Source organism: Balaenoptera acutorostrata, chromosome 11, assembly GCF_949987535.1.
Source record: "Balaenoptera acutorostrata chromosome 11, mBalAcu1.1, whole genome shotgun sequence".
In the NCBI taxonomy this organism is placed as follows: Eukaryota; Metazoa; Chordata; class Mammalia; order Artiodactyla; family Balaenopteridae; genus Balaenoptera; species Balaenoptera acutorostrata.
The window spans coordinates 104,009,691-104,029,497 of NC_080074.1; the positions used below are offsets into that span (position 1 = coordinate 104,009,691).

The 19,807-nt window shown below is 58.0% G+C and overlaps 1 protein-coding gene across 3 annotated transcripts in view; it reads right to left on the reverse strand.

Annotated features, from left to right (window-relative positions):
- Positions 1–1,663: 1,663 nt before the first annotated feature.
- TEAD4 (TEA domain transcription factor 4) overlaps positions 1,664–19,807 on the reverse strand; it is a 68,678-nt gene continuing 50,534 nt past the window's right edge. For all 3 annotated transcript variants that reach the window (XM_057556170.1, XM_057556169.1, XM_057556171.1), the window contains 8 exons: positions 19,146–19,274; positions 18,138–18,181; positions 17,624–17,679; positions 15,236–15,375; positions 14,039–14,212; positions 3,048–3,188; positions 2,072–2,224; positions 1,664–1,957 (listed from right to left, as the gene is read on the reverse strand). In XM_057556170.1, coding sequence (XP_057412153.1) covers positions 1,844–1,957; positions 2,072–2,224; positions 3,048–3,188; positions 14,039–14,212; positions 15,236–15,375; positions 17,624–17,679; positions 18,138–18,181; positions 19,146–19,241 — 918 coding nt within the window. In that variant the 5' untranslated portion in view covers positions 19,242–19,274 and the 3' untranslated portion in view covers positions 1,664–1,843. The remainder of the gene's footprint in view (positions 1,958–2,071; positions 2,225–3,047; positions 3,189–14,038; positions 14,213–15,235; positions 15,376–17,623; positions 17,680–18,137; positions 18,182–19,145; positions 19,275–19,807) is intronic.

Consider the following 19,807-nt stretch of genomic DNA (forward strand, 5'->3'; position numbering starts at 1 on the left):
ATGAGGGTCACACAACTTGGCATAGAGCCTAGCAGCCGTCCACAGGCTGCTTATCTAGACACTGCCCCTCTTTCAAGGGGCAGCCCCTCTCAATTTCCCCCTCTTCCCCAAACCTTCCACGCCCTGCCCCCTCCCACCTCTGAACTCCAGTTGCTCTGAGGACCGCTCACCCCACTTAAGAGTTTTCCAAGCTGACTTCTCAGACTGCAAGGAGTCAGATGCTGTGAATAATAACGCATATGTATCGAACACACTTGTGTGCTCGGCACGGTGCTAGGCACTCTGCATACACGAGGTAGGTACTGTTTTTATACCCATTTTACAGACGGGGAAACTGAGGCACAGTGAAATTAGGTAACTTGCCCCAAGGCCACACAGCTAGTCTGTAGCTGAGCACCAGGATTCCAATCCTAGCAGCCTGACTCCAGAGCCCTTGCTCCTAACCGCTCCGTAACACCTCCTCAACGTCGTCTTACTCGCTTCTTATCCCCATACATCTCCCTGAGTGCTGGGCACACACAACACTTGCAGGTTGAATCTTGTTCCCCTTCGGCTCCAGGCTCCTGGAATTGTGGTTCCCCACTAGAGACGGTGATACCAAATGGCCACTAGATGGCAGCAAAGAGCCGGGCCCCGAGCGCCCCAAGGGCAGGGATAAGGGGATAATAATGTTTACTGTATTTAGTGCATCTTGCACCAGGCCCTTTACCGACAAGATCTTTCCTCCTCACTAAGCCCATCCCCCTTTACAGGGAGGAAGGACACTCACGCTGAAACAGCTCGGGCAGCAGGGCACACGAGGACTGAGGCCCGTTCCCAGGAGCAACAGACCAGGGAAATCCCTCGGCGGGTCTCCTCCAGGCCCAGGGCCGAGGGGGGCACAGAACCTGACCTTTAGGTAGGCAGTGGACTTAGGGAGGGCGTGGACGGCCTGTGCTGCTCCAAGGCGGCACCCGGCAGGCTTCTTGGCTGGGAGGGGTTCGCGGTGAGACTCACAGACCATCCAGACTGGGTGGTCTCAGAAACCACTGGTCCACCGCAGACCTCTGACCAAACTGTCTTGGCCTTCACCACCACAGAGGAGGCCGCGTGACTCCGGCCTCACCACCCACACTCAAAAGCTGGCTGCACCACTGCACTCCCACCCTCGCTGTCTCGGGCTCCCCTGACCTGGGACCCACCCCCCACCCCAGGCAGCCAGTGTGGCCACGGAGCCCATGCCTGGAGATGGATGAAAACTACCTAAAGAGCTCGGACCGCGTCCACTTCCAACCTCCTGAGAGTTCAGTCACCTCCACACCCGAAACCCACCCCGCGGGACTGGGCCGGGCCTCCCTGTCGGCTGTCCTGGGGCAGCAGCAGCAGAGGTGGCCAGGGCGGATGCATCACTCCCAGGTGGCCGAGGTGGCCACACAGGACGCACAGGCCGAGGACCCACGCCCGCCCTCAGGCCTCCCAGCGCGGCCGGCAGCGGGGGGGGGGCAGCGGCTCCGGTGCAGCGCGGGGCTGTCCCATCTTGAGCTTCAGCATCCGGACGTTCCTGGCTGAGTCCACCGGGGCCTTGGCTTCAGGACCGCACCCCGGGGCTGCTTCCGGCCTGTTTCCCAGCCAGCCCCCTGCTCCCTCAGCCCCTCCCGAGGCTCACACAGCCAGATGGGGCCTCTGAAGACGCACAGATCTTGGGTTTATTGGGCTTAGGTACTGCGGGTTCAGGCAGTTTGTTCCTGGGTAGAAGAGTCATGACCGCAACTCTCTTGGCGCTCTGGGGGGGCTGCCCCCGCGGGTCCCCTCCCCACGTCCCTGCACACACGATGTCTTGCCCCCCTCCCTGCTCCCCGGTCTCTTATTCCTTCACCAGCCGGTAGATGTGGTGCTGAGCCCCGTGCTCACTGGCCGACACCTCGAAGACGTACGCGACGCACAGCAGGGTCTCCTGCGTGTCTCTGTTGGTGACCACCTGCAGGGGTGAGGGGAGGAGGGGGTCGGGGCCCAGGAGACAGCATGCCATCTCCTCTGCCCACCGCCCACTCTCACCCCCCACCCCTGCACACACACCCCTGCGCGCACACACCTGCAGGATGGTGAAGTTCTCCAGCACGCTGTTCATCATGTACTTCTCGGGCAGGTGCTTCAGCTTGTGGATGAAGTTGATCATGTACTCGCAGAGCGGCGAGCGGTGGATGCGGTAGGAGTAGTGGCCGTTCTCGTAGCGCGCGTACTCGGTCTGCAGGGCCCGGGGACAGTGGGGCTTAGGAGGCCGCTGCCCACAGCCAGCCTGGCCAGCTCCGTGAGGAAGCTCCACAACCCGCTCGGCCTTAAGTGGGAAGGACGGGCAGAGCCCAGGGAGCCCTCGAGACAGAGCACCCCCCGCCCCCTGTGACCCGGACGCCAGGTATCGGAGGAAGGAGCTTAAAGACGTGGAGACGGGGACGGAATGACAGCTCAATCCTGGCCGCACACGAGGGATGGGCCACAGGGACCTTGTGGCCACGGAACCGTCACGTATGTGTAGCTACACATCTGGGCACACACACACAGGCATGCACACAAATGAGTGCGTGTAAACGGACGGAATCTGAATCAGGTTGGTGGGCTACATCGGCGTCAAGAGCCAGGTTGCTAATGGTCCACTCTAGGTATGTAAGATGCTGCCATCGGGGGAACTAGGGAAGGGATTACCGTTGCACATGGCTCCACAACGATCTCAAAATTAAAATTTCACTGGAAATAACTAACTCGAAGAGCTTCTCAGAGACCGCTGCTGCCCAGACTCCACCCGAGGGGTCGTGGGTTAAGAGCTGTAGGGGAGCTCAGCTCTGGGGTGTTGGAATGGTTCCCCGCGACCTGACGGGCAACAGGTGAGACCCACCAGGATAGGGGGGCAGGTGCTCTGCTTGTGTTGGACGTGAGGTGGGTTGTCATTGATGAGGCACGGCAAGGATCAGACTGCATTCATTCAGACATATCTGGGCACAGAGGTGAGAAGCCCGGGCCGCAGGGGCGCGACGGTCTGGCGCCCAGGCGGGCGAGCGGCGGTGCGTGCTCACCTCCACCTTCTCCACCACCTGCTTGCCAAAGGAGCAGACCTTGGTGGAGCAGGTGATGGTCATGTTCTCGGGACTCTCGTACTGGCTGGACACCCCGTAGAAGGAGCTGCCCTCATCCTCGATGTTGGTGTTGAGGTCTGCCTGGAGGGAGACAAGGGGAGACCAAGGAGGGGCGGTAACTCAGAGGGGCCCTGTTGGGGGCGGCACCGAGGCCGCCTCTGGGGCCACAGCCCAGGCCCCAGGGCCAGGACGCCACCAGGGGGCTCAGAAAAAACGTGGACACAGGACCTCGGAAAGCTCCCCCGTCCATCCACACGCAGGCCTGGTGTAAAGTCAGGTCGTGTGCCCCAAACAATGGCAAGAACCTGGGCCTGCATCAGCTCCAGCCCTGATGCCCACTGGGTACCAAAAGCCCAGCAGGCGGGGCCCCAAATCAGTCTTTAGAGCATTAGGGCCCTGCCGGTGTCCCTTCAGCAATGGCTCTGGGGGCTGGCCCCTCGCCATCTCTGGGGCACCGCGAGCCCGGCCACCCTTGACCTTCTGCATCTCTGTTCTGCCTCCGGACCAATCTCCCCAGCACCGGCCTCCTTCCGCTGGGCTCCTCTGCAATCGCCCTGAGAGCTCTGTGCACAACAGAAGTCTGGCGAGCACCCTCTCACCGAGCCCCTTTGCCAAAGGGAACGCCCTCCCCAGCCTGGTGTGGGAGCCCCCAGTCCTCTGATCTGCTTCGTGCCTGAAGGCAGGGTCCAGGGCGCCTCCTGCTGCGTGTTGGGGCGATTTGAAGTTGCCCCCCCAGGAAAGTGGGTAATAAGACTCATGACTTCACACCCACTCCCTGTGAGGGGGGACAAGGCAGGACGGGGGCCTCAGTTTGATCTCAGGCTCCCCGACCGCGGGCCTTGCCCAAGGCCACAGAGCGGATGAGTCACGGGCCCTGGGTCCTCAGGCTCCAACTCTGGTGCTTCTCCCACCCAGCCGAGAGACGCTGGGTGAGCCCGTTCGGTGCCTCGGCGAAGCCCCCAACCATTGAGGGGTCCCCACCCCGGAACCTGGGCTCCACAGCCAATCACCCCATCTGAGTCAGGGTGCTAACAGAGCAGCTTCAGACTCAGAAGCGGTGTGCAAACAGATCGCAAAAGGCTTATTCTTAGGGGGAAGCCTCTCCTCCCATCCACACAACTCGTCCCAAATCACTGCCCAGCGGGACCCAGAGTGCAGCCCCACAAACGCAGGGGAGCTCCTGACCGCGATAAGGATTCTGACCCCAAGGACTCTTCTGCACAGTCACAGGGAGCCCCAGAACCCCGGGAAGTTTCCAGCACGATTCAGAGCCGGGCCCTGGGCTGCTCTGCCCCTGGCCATCAAAGTCGTTACTTTTCTCTCCTTTGGGGAAAGAAGTTTTCCAAGAGCAAGTACACTCTCTAGACTGGCAGGGGGCAACTGTCTGAGGCACAGTGGAAATACTACAGAGCCACACACCGTGTCGAGAGGGACCTGTATTTACTATTGTGAACTGACTACAACATAATGTTGAGCGGAAAGAAAGAACAAAGCAGGTCATAAAGCAGAATAAGGATGTGTTACTTTTATGATGAAAATAAAGGCTGTTTCCATGTTGACCTAGATGGCATACATTTCAGTGTGCCCAGCAAGGGCTTTCATGGGGCCATTAGGAAGAAAGAAAAAAATGAATTACAGGGAATTAATTCCCTGGCAGTCCAGTGGTTAGGACTCTGCACTTCCACTGCTGGGGGCCTGGGTTCAATCCCTGGTTGGGGAACAAAGATCCCGCAAGCTGCACGGCGTGGCCAGAAAAAAGAAAAAGAGAAAACTAAACTCCGAAATAAGCAGCAGTCTCCCCCCTCTGTGGTGGGTGTGGAGCAGGGCAGGGGGCGCCCAGGGGCCTGCGGAGGTGGGCCAGGCCTTCGGTGGGCTGGGAATTAACTGCCGCTGTGACGGGCTGTGCAGTGAAACCTGGCCCCTGGCAGACCAGCTCTCTGTCTCCTGTTCTCTCTACTAAGTCACACGCTCCTCCTCGGAGACCCAGTTTGTCGGACTTCCTCAAAAAGGCCTGGGGGACAGACAGTTTGTGTGTGCTTGAGATACAGAAGCGCAGGGCAGGAATGTGGACCGTGCCTGGAAAGGAGCTGGCAGGGAGTCCGGCTCCTGGGGAGGGCAGGCACCCGGACGAGAGGGCGAGGCCAGGACGTGAACTGATGTCTCCCAGATGCGGCCACCGCCATCCTCCTCCTGATTGATGCTATTCACGTACCACTCACCACATGCCCCACTCCACCCCTAACGGTTTGTTTCAAATCAACTCATTCTTATTCTAAGCAGTCACATCCGTGACCTCAGGGATTCTGTTTCTCCTAATAGATATGAAAACAATCACCTAACTGTTAATGAAGAAATGTGAGTCCGTGCACTGTGCACCGGGCTCCGGCAGGGCTGGCACGGCCCCTCCAGGCTCTCCCCATCGCACAAGGTAGCAGCTGCCCAGCACCCCGCGGGGATGGGACGTGCCCGTCACCACCCTGTGCTGGCAGGGCCTGGCCTTGCCCCTTCCAGATGGTAAGCACCCTCGAGGTGGGCACCAAGATCTCCCAGGGCTCAGGCCCGGCGCGCGGCGTGCCCGCCACAGAGTGGCACGTGGCTGTTGAACCTCTCGGCGGCTCTGGGTGAGGAACGGTCTTGTGCTCACAAGGGGACCTCCACCTCCTGCACCCCTGGCAGTCCTCGGAGCCCCGCCCCGGCCCAAAGACACTCCAGGGGCTTCTGGCATCGCCTCCCACTCGCCTGGTCCTTCCAATCAACTCCGTTGCCCGTTTATCCTGCCTGGCCCAGCATGGCCAGGACAGGGGGGGCCCAAAGAGGCTGCCGTGTTGTCTCTGCTCTCAAGGAGTGTGCGACTTGTTGGGGAGCAGGAGGACAGGTGAGCTGGTGCTTGAGAGAGAGAGAGAAGGAGATGGGGTAGAGATGAAAGTCTCAGACGTCTCATCTCTCTCGGACGTTGGCGGTCCAGCGTCTGCCCCAGAACCTCCCCTATGGCCCCACTGCTTGGTCCTGGGGGACCCCGGCCAGTGAAAAGCGCACACTCCACAGCCCCTCACCATCCTCAGTGCCGTCCTAATTGCGACCCACCACCTCCTGCAGCCCCACTGCGTACCCCCCAGTCTGAGCACCTCCACACACACGCTCAGCGTCTCTGCTTTCTCAGCCTGAGAGCAAAGCTGCCCCCCACGTCACCCTGAGAGCGCCCCCGCGGCCCCCTGCCTTCCACCCTATTCATAGCTGCGGTGCAGTGGCAGCTCACAGGCTGGGCCTGGAACAGGTGCAGCGGATCGGGTGGCTGACAGATGAGCCGGGACAGCCGGGCCTGGGGGCCAGGGGGCTCAGATTCATTGTTATGGGCTGGTATGTGCCTGGGAGAAATGTCAGGGCCCTTCGACGGAGGAAGGTCTGGGGTACAGTCCTCCCTGCCCGGCCTCGGCCCAGCTCTGCTCAGCATTTCCAATCTGCAGACTGGAGTTCACGGCCATCTGTGTGTAAGAGTCCCCTCTCCCACTGCCTAAGGACAGAGGTGGCCTCTGCTGGTCTCACATGTCCTGGGGGAGTTAGGAGCTTCTCAGCCCCTGCATCTCACACCCACGGAGCACAGCCTGACACCCAGCCCCTCCTGCCCCCAATGCCACCGCCAGCTGGAACCGATGAGTCCCGGCGGACCGTGCGCCGACCACTTACTAGCCGTCCCCACCAAAGAGAACAGTACCATCGGCAGCAGGAGCACAGGAGGCTGCGCTGGGGCATCAAAGCCCTCCTGCCACTCCAAGCGGGCTCTGGCCCACTCCATAGCCTGCGTGCCCGGGGCCTGGGGCCGGACGAGAAAACGCCAGGCTTTGGGGCGGGGCGAGGGGGGGGGGTGTGCGGCGACACTGTCCTCTCCTGGCAGCGTCCCTTCCTAATCGTGTGGTCAGTCTCACACCAGCTACAGGCCAGGGCGCAGGAGAGGAGGGTTCCAGACGGCTAGGGCGCCGGGGCTGCCTGGGAGGACCCCAAGTCCCGTGGTTAGCAAGCAGGAGACCTTCCCCTCCCACATCCCAGGTCTGTCCTTCCCTGGCGCCTCTACCTTCCCCACCCAGGAGGAGAGGGACCGGATGATGGCCAAGGTGCCCTGGCCGCCCACGTGCCCACCCTCCCACCCCCAGCTGACCCCACTCAGCAGGGTCCTCAGACACAAGCCACTCGCAGGCCCTCCGGGACAAATGCTGACTTTTCAGGTGGAGAAACAGGGCCCAGAGGAGCCGAGACTCCCTCGGGACACAGCTCTCCAGCTGGGCCCTCTGCTGCCTGCCTTGCTCTCCTGACACGCTGGGAGGGCTCACTGGTAGCCCACCCCCTCCCACACAGAGCAGGCGAGACCTGCTCTGATTCTCCCACTCGGAACGCAAGCTCCTATCGGGTCCGCACGGCACGGGCTGTGTGCGCAGCCCGTGGACGGAGCACAGAGGCCCGACGTGGAACCTGCCCAATCACGCTGCCCAGCACCACCGTCTCCACCTCCTCTCCTCCCCTCACCCCCACCTCCAGCCTCCCCAGAGTCAGAAGGAAGGAGAGGACCAGGGCCACGAGCCAGGTAGGAGAAGGATCCTCTGGTCCTCCTCCCCACCTGCCAGCTCTGATCTCTTGGCAGGACACCCCGGCCCATCTCCTGGAAGGGAAGCCTGGGCTCTAGAAGACCCAAGAACCCCAAGTGCCCAGCTCGACAATGAATGCACAGCTGAGACTGCTCTCCCCCTGCCCCCACTAGCTGCCCTTCCTCAGGGGCTGGGGGCCCTTTTTTAAGCTATCCAGAGCCTTCTCCACCAGGAGCAGGGGGAGCACGGGGCCGCGCGGGGGACCCCAGCCACCCGGCAAGGCAGGATGGTCTGGGGTGATAGTTCCGAGCACACTCCCAGAGCTAGGCTGGCTGGTTCTGATCCTGGTTCTGCCACTACGAACTGGGCTGCCCAGCACATCCTTTCACCTCTCTGTGCCTCATCTTCCCCTGTACGGAACGAGGCTGTCAGCTGTACCTCCCTTCAGAGGTGTGGCAAGGATGGAACATGCTAGTACAAGTCAGGTTATGAACAGTGCCTGGGGTGACCTTCCGCCGACTGCCTTGACCTACCTCGGCGTGTGCATCACAAGAAGGACTACAGGAGCAAGGCTTGCCCAGGCTGGGGGTCTCAGAGCCAGACCCTTGCTTACTCCATGCCTCAGTCTCCCCATCTGTGAAATGGGGGCCTAGGATGGCTCTCATTTGGATGGTGGCTAGAAGAATACAGAATACTGTCACCAACTGAAAGAAGGCTGGAGCTGGTGAAAAGGGCCCCCAGTATGCTATCTGCCACGACCAGTGTGGTGTTCCCATACTCCTCCTGCCAGCCAGGCCTCCCTGGTCAGGGGTCACCTTAAATTGAACCCTCGGGGTAGCTGAGCCAAGGGCGTTCTTCCGGGTCAAGGCTGAACCTGGACAGGCTTGGGGGGTGGGGGAAGGAGCAGGCGACAGAGGGCGTAGGCTCTCCTAAGGAAAGGCCAGGAACCTCCCTGGACACACAGCAGGAGGTGGGAGTTGCCACCGCTGGCCAGGTGGTACCAGTGCTAGTCGGCTGCTGACAACCAAGCCACTTGGTTCCAACTCCCATGTTCAGGGCTGGAAGGGAGAAGAGGGAGAAGAAAAAGGGAAATGAGATGGTTTAAGCCCTTCCTGAGAAAAGGGAGCCTGGCATCCTGCCTCGTACATCAGACTCTAAAGCCAGCCTCTCCGCTGAGGCCCTAAGGAGGCTGAGGTCTCTTTCTCGGCCTGTAGTGCAGCTGTCAGTCTGGATGGCTAATGCATCTAACCAAGCACAGCTCTGGCCATGCCCCGTTCAACAACCTTCAAGGACTCCTCATTACCTAAACAAAGGGACGGTAAACATGTAGGAAATGCACACTACCCTCCCCTGCTGCACCCATGGCAGACATTACCAGTCAATCCAGGAAGGGCTCCCTCCAGATTTTCCTCAACCCAGCACTCCAAACAAATGCTACCGATCCATTAGCAGTGGCCCTCGTGGACCTCTGGGTAAAATGGGAGACTGACCGTACAAGTTCACATTTCCCCGTCCAGAGAGCCGATAGGATGAGGGCAAAGACCTTTTTTAATGCACTGCACCACACACACGAAGAAAACGGAGAAAAGACCAAACGGACAGGAGAATTCAACAAATTCCAGGGGACTGACAGCTGATCTGAACTAGGATGGCTTCTGCGGGGAAAAGGACGCAAGAAGAGTTACAGCCTGAAAGTGCCCTCAGAGGGGTGACGGGTGAGAAGTCAGCACCATCCTCGGAACGAGAGGGGCCAGGACAGTGATGGCCAGGGAGACACAGGATATGACACAAGGAACCGGCTGAAAGGCTGTACACTGGGTGGTCAGGCCTCCGGGCCCCCCCTCTCCACACATCAGGGGAAGAAATTAAACAGGAGGGCGTCAGGTCTCAGGGACACCAGGCATGTCGGAAGAGGGGGTGGGAGCCAGGGCATGAGGTGAACGCTGCCTAAGAAATGGTCGGCTCCCCTAGCCCTCTCCCTGCCCCACTGCTAGAATGTTCGTATGTCCCTGCCAAGGGGGCGGGGGACAGTAGGGGTCTTCTTTGGAGAAACTGAACCACTTCAGGAAAGGAAAAGGTCCAGTAAATATGCTGACATTTACTAGTGTCCTCAATAAAGCAGCTGGTTCCCCAACCCCGATCACCTGAAAGAGAAGTCCAGCAGGTAACAAGGCCCACACCTTGTCCACAGAGTTCCCAGTCACCGGACATGGACAAATGGCCCGAACAACAAAAGGAAGGATACACTAGACTTCATCAAAATGGAAAAGGTTGTGCTTCAAAGGACACTGTCAAGAATGTAAAAAGAGGGGACTTTCCTGGTGGCTCAGTGGTTAAGAATCTGCCTGCCAATGCAGGGGACACAGGTTCGAGCCCTGGTCCGGGAAGATCCCACATGCCGTGGTGGATTTAAGCCCGTGCACCACAGCTACTGAGCCTGCGCTCTAGAGCCCGCGAGCCACAACTACTGAAGCCCACGTGCTTAGAGCCTGTGCTCCGCAACAAGAGAAGCCACCGCAATGAGAAGCCCACGCACCGCAAAGAGTAGCCCCCGCTCGTCGCAACTAGAGAAAGCCCGCGCAGCAACGAAGACCCAGCGCAGCCAAAAATAAATAGTGCATATGATCCAGCAATTCCATGCCTAAGTATCTACCCAAGAGAAATGAAAAGTTATGTCCACACAAAGACTTGTATATTAAGTTCATAGCAGCATTATTCACAATGGCCCAAAGGTGGAAACAACCCAAATGCCCATCACTGACAGATGAATGGATAAACAAAATGTGGTCTATCCAGACAATGGGATATTACTCAACCATAAAAAGGAATGAAGTCCTGACATGTGCTATAATATAGCTAAACCTTAAAAACTTAACGTTAAGTGAAAGAAGCCAGTCACAAAAGACTATATATTGTAAGATTCCATTTATGGGAAATATCTAAAAATGCTATAAAGACAGAAAGCAGCTTAGTGGTTGCCTAAGGCTGGGGGGTGGAGGTGATAACTAATGGGTTTGGGGGTGATGAAAATGTTCTAAAATTAACTGCTTGCAACTCTGTGAATATAATAAAAATGCTGAATTGTACACTTTAAGTAGGTGAATTATATGGTAAGTGAATTATATGGCAATAAAGCTGTCAAAAAAATAAGGACCAAAAAATCTGGCCACGAATTATAGACATTTGAGAAAATCCTCCAACTTGAAAGATAAAGACTCAAACAGACAGAAAAAGGGACTAAAAGGAAACAAAGGGAGAAGAAGAAAACTTAAAAAATAATTCTCACTTCAAGTCCCCAGAAAGATGAGAGGAAAATTGTAGCCATGAAACAAGATTAGGATGCAATCAAAGAAGAAGAAGGAGCTTTTAAAAATTAAAAACGTCATGGTCAAAACTAAATATTCGATACAAGGGGCGGGGTCGGGGTGGGCAGAGCATGCCACCATATTCCATTAATCTATTTCACCACTAAATGTACAATGCACCAAGATTTTACAAACAATTAAGAAAAAAAAGCCATCAATTAAACTATGACACATCAACAACTGAAAGAGTCATTCATTTTCTGTAGTAATAGAACCCTGATTTTATTCAGAATGGCAATTTACTCCACTAAAAGAGTACATTTCCCTGGCTCCTTTGCAGCTACCTGCAAACAGACAACTAATTAAGAGTTGTGTGGGACTTCCAGGAAGGCTCCTTAAAGGGAACTAAGTTGGCTTTCCCCCTTCCTGATGCCTGAAAAATGGATGTGATGGCTGGAACCCCAGCAGCCTTGACCTTGAGGACAGAAGCCACACACTGAGGATGGCAGATAGAGACGAGTAGGGTCTCTGGTAATTTCACGGAGCTGCTGGACCGGACCTGGACACTCCATCTCCAGACTTACTTTACACGAAAGAAGGAACTATTCATTCATGCCAATGTTACTTTGGGTTTTATGTAATATTCACTCAGATTCACTCTTAATTAGAAGATAAAGTTAAGAAAGTCTCTAAGAAAATGAATTGGAAAATAAATAAATGGTAAAAATCAGAGAGGATAGGTCCAGGATATCCAACATCATACTAACAGGGGTTCCTGGAAAAGAACACAGAGAAAACAAAGAAAAAGAAATAATATAAGTAAATTTACCAAATTGAGAGACTCTCCTCTCACTGCCTACCAAGTACCTGGCTCAAAAATAGGAAGAAAAACAACACAGATCCCAAAGCTCATCAACGTGAAATTTAAGAACGTAAGGAACAGAGAGGAAATGCAAAACTCCTAGAGGCTAAAAAAAACCGAGTTACATAACAAAGAATAGAGAATTAGAATACTACCAGACTACTCTTATAAGACATTGGAGCAACCAAAAAATGATTCTTGAAAATCACTTCTAGGGAAAATCATTTACGATGGAGATTCTGTACCCAAACTATGAATCAGGTACTGAAAATAAATGACATTTCAAACAGGTAGACTTAGAACATTTATCTACCATGCACCTTTTCTTAGGAAGGTACTAGAGAATGTATTCCAGCAAAATGAGGGGGGAACACCAAAAAAGAGAGAAATATGAGATCTAGGAAACTGTAGATTCAAAATAGAGGAGCAGTAAACAGAGGTCTCAGGACAGCTGTTGAGCAGGCCTGGAGGAAAACCGGTTCAAACCGGAGCAGAACAGAGGCATCCCGAAGGAGAAAGGGACAAAGGATAAATTATCTGATAGGCTTGAGCACTGGGTGAAAAACAATTTTTTAAATTTTATATGGTGGTTATGATAGAACAATTTGTAAAATTTTAATAATAGGTTTTTTAGAAATGTGCAAGCGAAAGAGCCATTTATTTTTAGGAAAACCCAAAAAGTTGCACAAGAAATGAAATGTAATCATTACACACTCTGGTGGTCAATCTACGTTGTCACAAAATCTAAACACTTTATTGTTTTGACTAAATTATATAACTTACTGGGACGATGAGGGGAAAAGTGGTATAATATAGCCAATGTTTTCCTACCATAAATACATAATACATAGATATCAAAGTATAGCAATATAAGCAGATATTTAGAACTAAGGAGATAAAACCCAGAATAAACAGTGACATTTTACAGTGATTGCCTCTCGGGATTGGGCTTGGGGTTGGGAGGAGGCGGACGAGAACCTGACGGTTTTCATTCATAAGCCTCTTGGTATTAATAACTATGAACATGCACTGATTTAAAAATAAGATAAAGTAAAAGAAACTATTACCTATTTTTCATCCCAGCATAGAATCAAATCCAGACCTTTGTAGGATCAGGACCTTCCAGGATCTGACTCACCTCTCCTGTTTTACTTTCCGTGGTTCCCTCTCTTACACGTTTACCCATGACTAGCCCCCCTGGAGGCCCTTCCCCTTTTCCGCCTAACTCTGCCCATCCCTGAAGGCCCAGGGCCAACCTCCATCGGCTCACAGAGCAAGCTGTCCTGCAGGGGCAAACACTGAGCCTCTTTGGGATCCAGGCCCTGGGTCTCTGTTCCTGCCTTTTCTGTAGACAGCCAGCCCCACAGATTTGGTTGCGGACGAGGGCTAGGCTAAGAGCTCCTAGCCAGGGACCAGTAAGCCACCTGGAACTGCATGTACACTTTCGTGTGAATATGCCCACTTCTAGGAAAAGCACAGCTTTCAGGTTATCAAAGTGGTCCGAGACCAAATAAAGGCCCAGCTTCCGGGCTCCGAGATGATTCGAAAGCTCTGATCACCAGCCAGAAGGATTTCCTGCACTTCCTCCCACTGGCTTCTCCTGCCCTGTCCCTCTTCCCGGCAACCCTTTTCTGTGGGTGCTGGGCCCCCGGAACAGGTCCTATGCCTCCTGGTCTTGGAGGAGTTTTCGAAAGAAGGAGGCTTTACCCACACAGCACCCATGCAGGGGTGAGCTGGGGAGGGCGGCGGAGGCCGAGCTATGGGCTGAGCTCTTGCAGAAGCTCGGTGTTTCTTTGGGGATGACCCAACCTAAGCCTACCGTCCACTTCTCCAAGCCCCATCCAGCCCAACAGCTGCCCCGCTGCGGGCCCGGAAACCTTGGCATTGAAAGCCTTGGGTGACTACCCCTGAGGCCTCCTGTAGGTCCTCTCTGGTACTACAGACCCCTTGAGGCCGCACTTCTGCCCGGGCGTGACCATCACCCGCCATCAGGAGGGGGCCTCGCTCTGCGGCACCAATGGCCCCACCCGGTCTGAGCTCCCGGCACCAGAGGGCCGCTCTGTGCTGGCCCTTCGCTCTTGTCCTGCGCGTCCCAGGTCCCACCGCCGCCAAGGCCCACCCCTCCTCCTTCCTCCCTGCGGTCATCGACGTGCTGGGGTGGGAAGGAGGAGGTCATCCAAGGCTTACCCAGAACTTCACGAGGAAAAAGGCGTTGGAGGGTCCCCGTTCAAAGAGCTCCTTGAGACCACCCTTCCTCTCCGGGAACTTGTCGTAAATCTGGCGGATGTCCACGGCTTCGAGGTAGGGGTCGCTGTAGCTGGGGCTCGACTGGCCGATGTGCACGAACAGGTGCTTATTGTACTGTGGACAGAGAAGAGCTGGTCTGAGGGGCCATGGGGGCGGCGGGGCAGACAGACCAGACAGACCGGGGCTCAGAGCCCGGCCAGGGGCCCAGAGCAGGGATGCCACGGCGGGGGCCTCAGTTTCCCCTCTGGTAAAACGGAGCCAGTAGAAGGGCTGAGTGTAAAGCAGAGTCAACAGGTGTCCAGCACCTGGGGCAGGGTGACCCCCAGCAGATGCTCGGCACTTTCTGGTCGTTATTTGTACTGAGTCTTCACTCTGTCGCTAACATCCTTAGGCGACTCATTTTCTATCTCTGGACCCCCGTGATCTCGTCTGTGACAGAAAACCAGCGGCCCATACGAGGGGTGCTCCCCCCGGAGGCGGCGGCTGCGGTCCCTCACTGCGACTAAAGAGCCGCTTCTTTCGTGGTCCACGCTGGGTTCCTCACCTAAACCATAAGCTTGAAAATGTCAAAGTGAAATAGTCAGTGAAGTCCCCCCGACTCTGGCATCCTGCCCACCTGGACTTTGCAGGTGACACCGGTCACCCAGGACGGAGACACTGAAGGGGGCGGGATGGGGGTGGGCTGCTGCTCCTGATGGTGTTCCCGAGGACACGGGACAGACTCAGAGCCACAGGGAAAGGGCAGAGCAGCCTGTGGGCAGGGCTGGGACCAGTGCCTTCAGAAGGAGAGGTGACCGGACCAGGAAGAAGGTGGACATGGTGGGAGCAGGGAAGGGACAGAGCCTCGGGGCACCGGGACGGGGCACAGGAACCGTGGGAGGGCTTGGGGAGGGAGCAGAAACAGAGCCAGGGACAGAGGGAAGGTCCAGTGAGAAGGAAGCGGGGAGGGAGAGGACGGAAGGATAAGGGGGGATGGAAAGGAACGAGGACCCTAAGTTCGGCCCCAAGGTGGCGCGGGGCAGAGAGCAGGGCGAGAAGGCCAGAGCAGGAGGAAGAGGCGCTGGGGGACGCACGGGAGCAGCCGCCCCAGGCGCGAGGACCGGGCGGGAGAGTGGCCAGACGGAGGCCAGGACCTACCGTATCGGGGTCTTGCTGCCGCTCCAGGAAGGCGGAGAACTCCAACATCCAGAGCTTGGGGCTGGCCACGCTGCGGCCCTGCCACGGGGGTGCTGGGGGCGCGGAGGGCGACGGGGAGGCTCCTGCGGCAGACTCGAACCCTGCACACAGTGGACGGCACGTGGGAGCCGGTCCACAGCGCCTCCCTGCCGCACCCTCTGCCAGGCCCCCAGACCCTCCGGCTGGGGGACCTGCTGTCTGCCTTAACGCGGTCTCCCAGCGGGGGGGGCAGAGCACTGGCCAGCGGTCCAGGGGCAGCCCTGGCAGGGAGCTCAGCCTGGAACAGCTCGGTCCCCTCGGGCCCCTGCACGGAACTGCATTCAGGGGAGACTGGATGCTGGCTGGGGTTGGGGGGTGGGATGCCTGCTGGACCCAGGGCTTCCAGGGCAGCCTCCGCTTGGTTCTTGCCCTGGAGGAACTTCTGGTCCAGCCAGGGAGACGACCAACTATTACAATGACATGAGCGTCTGCTGTCCAGCCCCTGGGACAGCGCCCGGCCCAGAACAGGCACTGGCTGCTGGCTGGCAAGTAAGTGAAGCAATGAACGTGAGGAAAACGGACAAGGAAGGCACTCAGCACAGCGGGGGAGGGGGGCTCCTAGTCCTCTGTGAAGAGCGTCAGAAAGGCCACCCGAAGGTGATGCTGAAAGAGGGTACGGGGTAAGAGTGGGAGGCAGCAGGTGCAGACAGGGGAAGGGGGCTCCAGGCAGAGGGCACGGGGCTGCGAGATGCACCGTGAGCTCGGGGGCTCCGCCTGGCAGACGTGACGGGGAGGGCGGGTTTGTGCCGGGGCTGGAGAGACGGGCCCTGGCTGCTAGGTAAGGGGTACGGGTTTCAGCCTGAGCTCAGGAGGGCGATCGGAGGATTTTAGGCGGGGCCGAGGAGCGATCGGCTGTGCATTTCTGAAGACCCTGTTCCACGTGGGGGAAGGACTGGGCTGGGGCGAGGTGGACCAGAAGCCCAGGCCTTGTGGGTTTTTCCCAAATGGGAAAATGAAGAGGGCAGTGGAGTGAAGAGAAGGGGACACAGGAGGGACATGGAGGGAGCAAGACCCCAGGGCTTGGTGGCGGACAGGACAAGAGGGCAGTGAGGCAGGTACGTCAGAAGCCCGGGGAGGAAACAGACAAGGGACGGCGGGGGGCGGGCGGAGGACCATGCTGGACACACCAGCTGGTATTTGACGGATGAGCCGAATCACTCGTTCATTTGTTCAAGAGTGGCGTGCACACCGGATGTGGCCCGACACACAGAAGACAGACACAGACACCAGCCCCAGACGCTGCCCAGGGCACACAGAGTGACAATTAAGCTTAGATTGTGTCCTGAAGGCACCAGGGAGCCACTAACGGATTCTAAGCTGGAAGCAGCACGGTGAGATTGATGCTTTAAAAAGATGATGGATGGACTTCCCTGGTGGTCCAGTGGTTAAGAATCCACCTTCCAAGGCAGGGGACGCGGGTTCGATCTCTGGTCGGGGAACTAAGATCCCACACGCTGCGGGGCAACTAAGTCCGCACACCACAACTAAGACCCGACGCAGTCAAATAAATAAATATTAGCAACAACAAAAAAAGATGACAGGTGAGTTACAGGGGGTAAGAGCGGGGATGAGACTGCAGACGGGGTGGGGGAGCCGTGAGGGGAGAGCACAGACTAGAGGGGGTGGGCGGCCCCTGAGCAGCCGTCAGGAACCTAGGAGGGTGGCAGGGCCCGCTCTCAGAGCAGGAAAAGCCAGGCCACCGTGCAGGCCGGAGCCATTCCCAAGCCAGGAAAGGAGGGTGAAGGCGAGGATCCTATCTCGCCCTGCAGAGCGGAAGGTGGAGGGACCTTCCTGAGAAAGAGGCAGGGACAGAGCGGGTCACGTGAGCGGGGAAGGCGGGAGCTCCGTGCTGCCCAGCTGGACCTCCATCTGCCTCATGCCAGGAGCCTTCCCTCTGCTAACCAGGGGCTCCGGGCTGGAAAGCCATGCTCTGCTGGACCCCCACCTTGAAGGAGAGGATTACAGTGTCACAGAGGGAAGCCATCCCAGGAGCCAAGCAGGACGGGGGCACACATGCGGGTGGAGTGGCCACCCCGGGGCGCAGGCACTGCCCCTTGAGCTGTGCGCACCCTGCCAGCCTTGAGCCTCGCTGGGGAGGGGCTTGGGGAGGATGGGCAGCCCCGGGGGCGCAGGGGGCTTGGCTCCTTGAAGAGGATCGAGGTGGAGCTGGGAGATGGGGTGCACGGTGTGAGCACGTGCCAGGGCAGCATCTAAGGGGACTGCTAGAGGCGTCTAGCAGTCAGGGCCTGGGACCCGCAGCAGGAGCCACTGGGGTGTGATGCACGAGGGAGGCAGAGCCCGCTGACCCACCTGGCAGAGGCAGTGACGGCTGGACAGCGTAGGTTTGCTGAGAGAAAGGTTTCACACTGTGGGAGACGAGAGAGGATGCGTGGGCCTGGGGGCAGGTGGCAGCCCTAGAGCCTGGTCAGGGTCCAACGGTGTCTTCAGTGAGGCAGGCCCGGGTGGTCAGTGGCTCTGGCCTCCCGCTCCCTTGGGATTCTGGCCGACCCACAGAAGCAGCAGGTCTGTTGGGAAAACCCACCCCTCCTCCCTCCCTCCCAGGCCAGCCAGAGGGCTGGTTCCTAGCCTCCTCCCCTCGGGGTCCCGAGCTCGGGTTCTGCTACGCCCCGGATAGACTGGGGCTTCAGCAAACGCCACCCCAGGGTGCCCGAGAGCAGAAGAGCCTCATCGTAAGTGCAGGGCCATCCGGAAAGGCTGACCCCAGCCTGCGGCTCTCCCACCCTGCGGCCTGGGTCAGCAGCACGAGTTCGCAGGCTCAAGTGCAGCCCAGGGAGCAACGGGGCCGCACGGTGGCCATACTCACTCGTGGGACGTTCCGGCGTGGCCCGGCAAAGCTCCTTGCCAAAACTGAGGAGACAAAAGCACGGAGTCAGCAGAGCCCAGTGTGCGCGGCCGGCGGCGTCGAGACAGAGACGGGGCAGGGGCTCAGCTGGAGGGCGCGGCCGGGGCCGGGGCCTGGGAAGGGTGCCTGCCTAGAGCCTGGCAGCACGGCGTCCCCGCGAGCGCTGCAAGGACCTCCAGGCTCTGGAACGCCCGCCGGGCTTGCAAACACGGCACTCGTCCCCTTCCTCGGGGACAGATGCCTGGCGACAGTGGCACGCAGGACCCTCAAGAGATCTGGAGTCAAGCACCCTATTGAGACTTGAGTGCCCCTGAGTCACGTGTGCACGCATTCGTCCCGTCGTCCTGTCCATTCAACGCCCTGCCGGCCTAGCGGCCTCTGGACACACTCGGAAAAAATGCTGGACGAGAGGCTCCCCGGACACAGGGCCTGCGGCGGTGCGTTAGTCCCAACAGCCTACAACACCCTGGGAGGACTCAGCCCTGCGGAGGAGGGGCCTCTCTGGACTATTCTTAGAGCGGGACCCACCTGGCCACGGCCAAGAGACCCGTTCTCAGTTTAAACTTCGAGAGGACTTTGTTCCTGGACATCAGCCCTTTACCTGGAAGGAGCCCCTGAGGGCGGAGGGGGGACGAGGCTGAGCTGGGGGTGGGGTAGAGGGGCTCCTCAGAACATGCCAGTGCTGCCCCAAAGCTGGGCCTCAGCCTCCTCTTCTGTAAACGGGGCCAACTCTGCAGAGCCCCTGGGTGGCCGGCTGACGGGGGCGCGGCTGCACCCTTGTCACTGCCAAGGCCCCCAGGAGGGCGGTCCCGGCAATGGCATGGCCCTTCGGTCCTTGGTCTCTCCTTCCCCGGCTCTCCTGGCCCGAGAGGACGCAAGTGAGGACTTTGGTGTGGCCAGTGCCTTGGAAGGGGGAGGAGTGAGAAGGACGGGGCGGTCCGGCCTCCGACTCCAGGCAGCCCCACTTACCCCTGAGACCGCCGGGTAGCCTGGGCCCCGGGTGAGGGCCATTTTACTGTGGAAGGCTGTGGCAGAGATGATCTGGGCGGACGACATAGCAGCCATGCTCTGCAGGGCCTTGTCCTTAGCTGCCTGATCCTGGGGAGACATTGAGGGAGGCCTCAGCATGGGCACCACGGCAGGTCGGGAGAGGCGGGTCCAGCTGGTGACAGGGAAGCCAGACCCTGGACTCGGCCCTGGGGACGAGGCTCACGCTCCTGCAGGGCTGCGAACCGGTCCTGTGACTTGAGTAAGTCACTCGGTGGCTCTGATCACTTTCCTCATCTGTCAAAGGGGCACAACACTCGCCCTGCCAGTCGCATTAGGGTTTAAAGAGACTTCGGAGGCCACCTGCCAGACCATGGCTCTCCTGTTACCAACCTCAGGGACACAGGGACCACCCAGGTCTTGCTCACCTCCACACCAGGGGTGGCTGGGGCCACAACTGGCCCTTGGGAGATGGTGCATGAATATCTGTTGGGCAGGGGTCATCCTCGGTCACATGGACGGTGACAAGGGACGGTCTCCTGTGGCCCCCGTCTTAGCCCTGGCCTGTGGATCTCTACTGTACCACGGGCACCCATGGCTCCCGAACCTTTTACGTGTCAGGATGCAAATACCAACTATCTGCC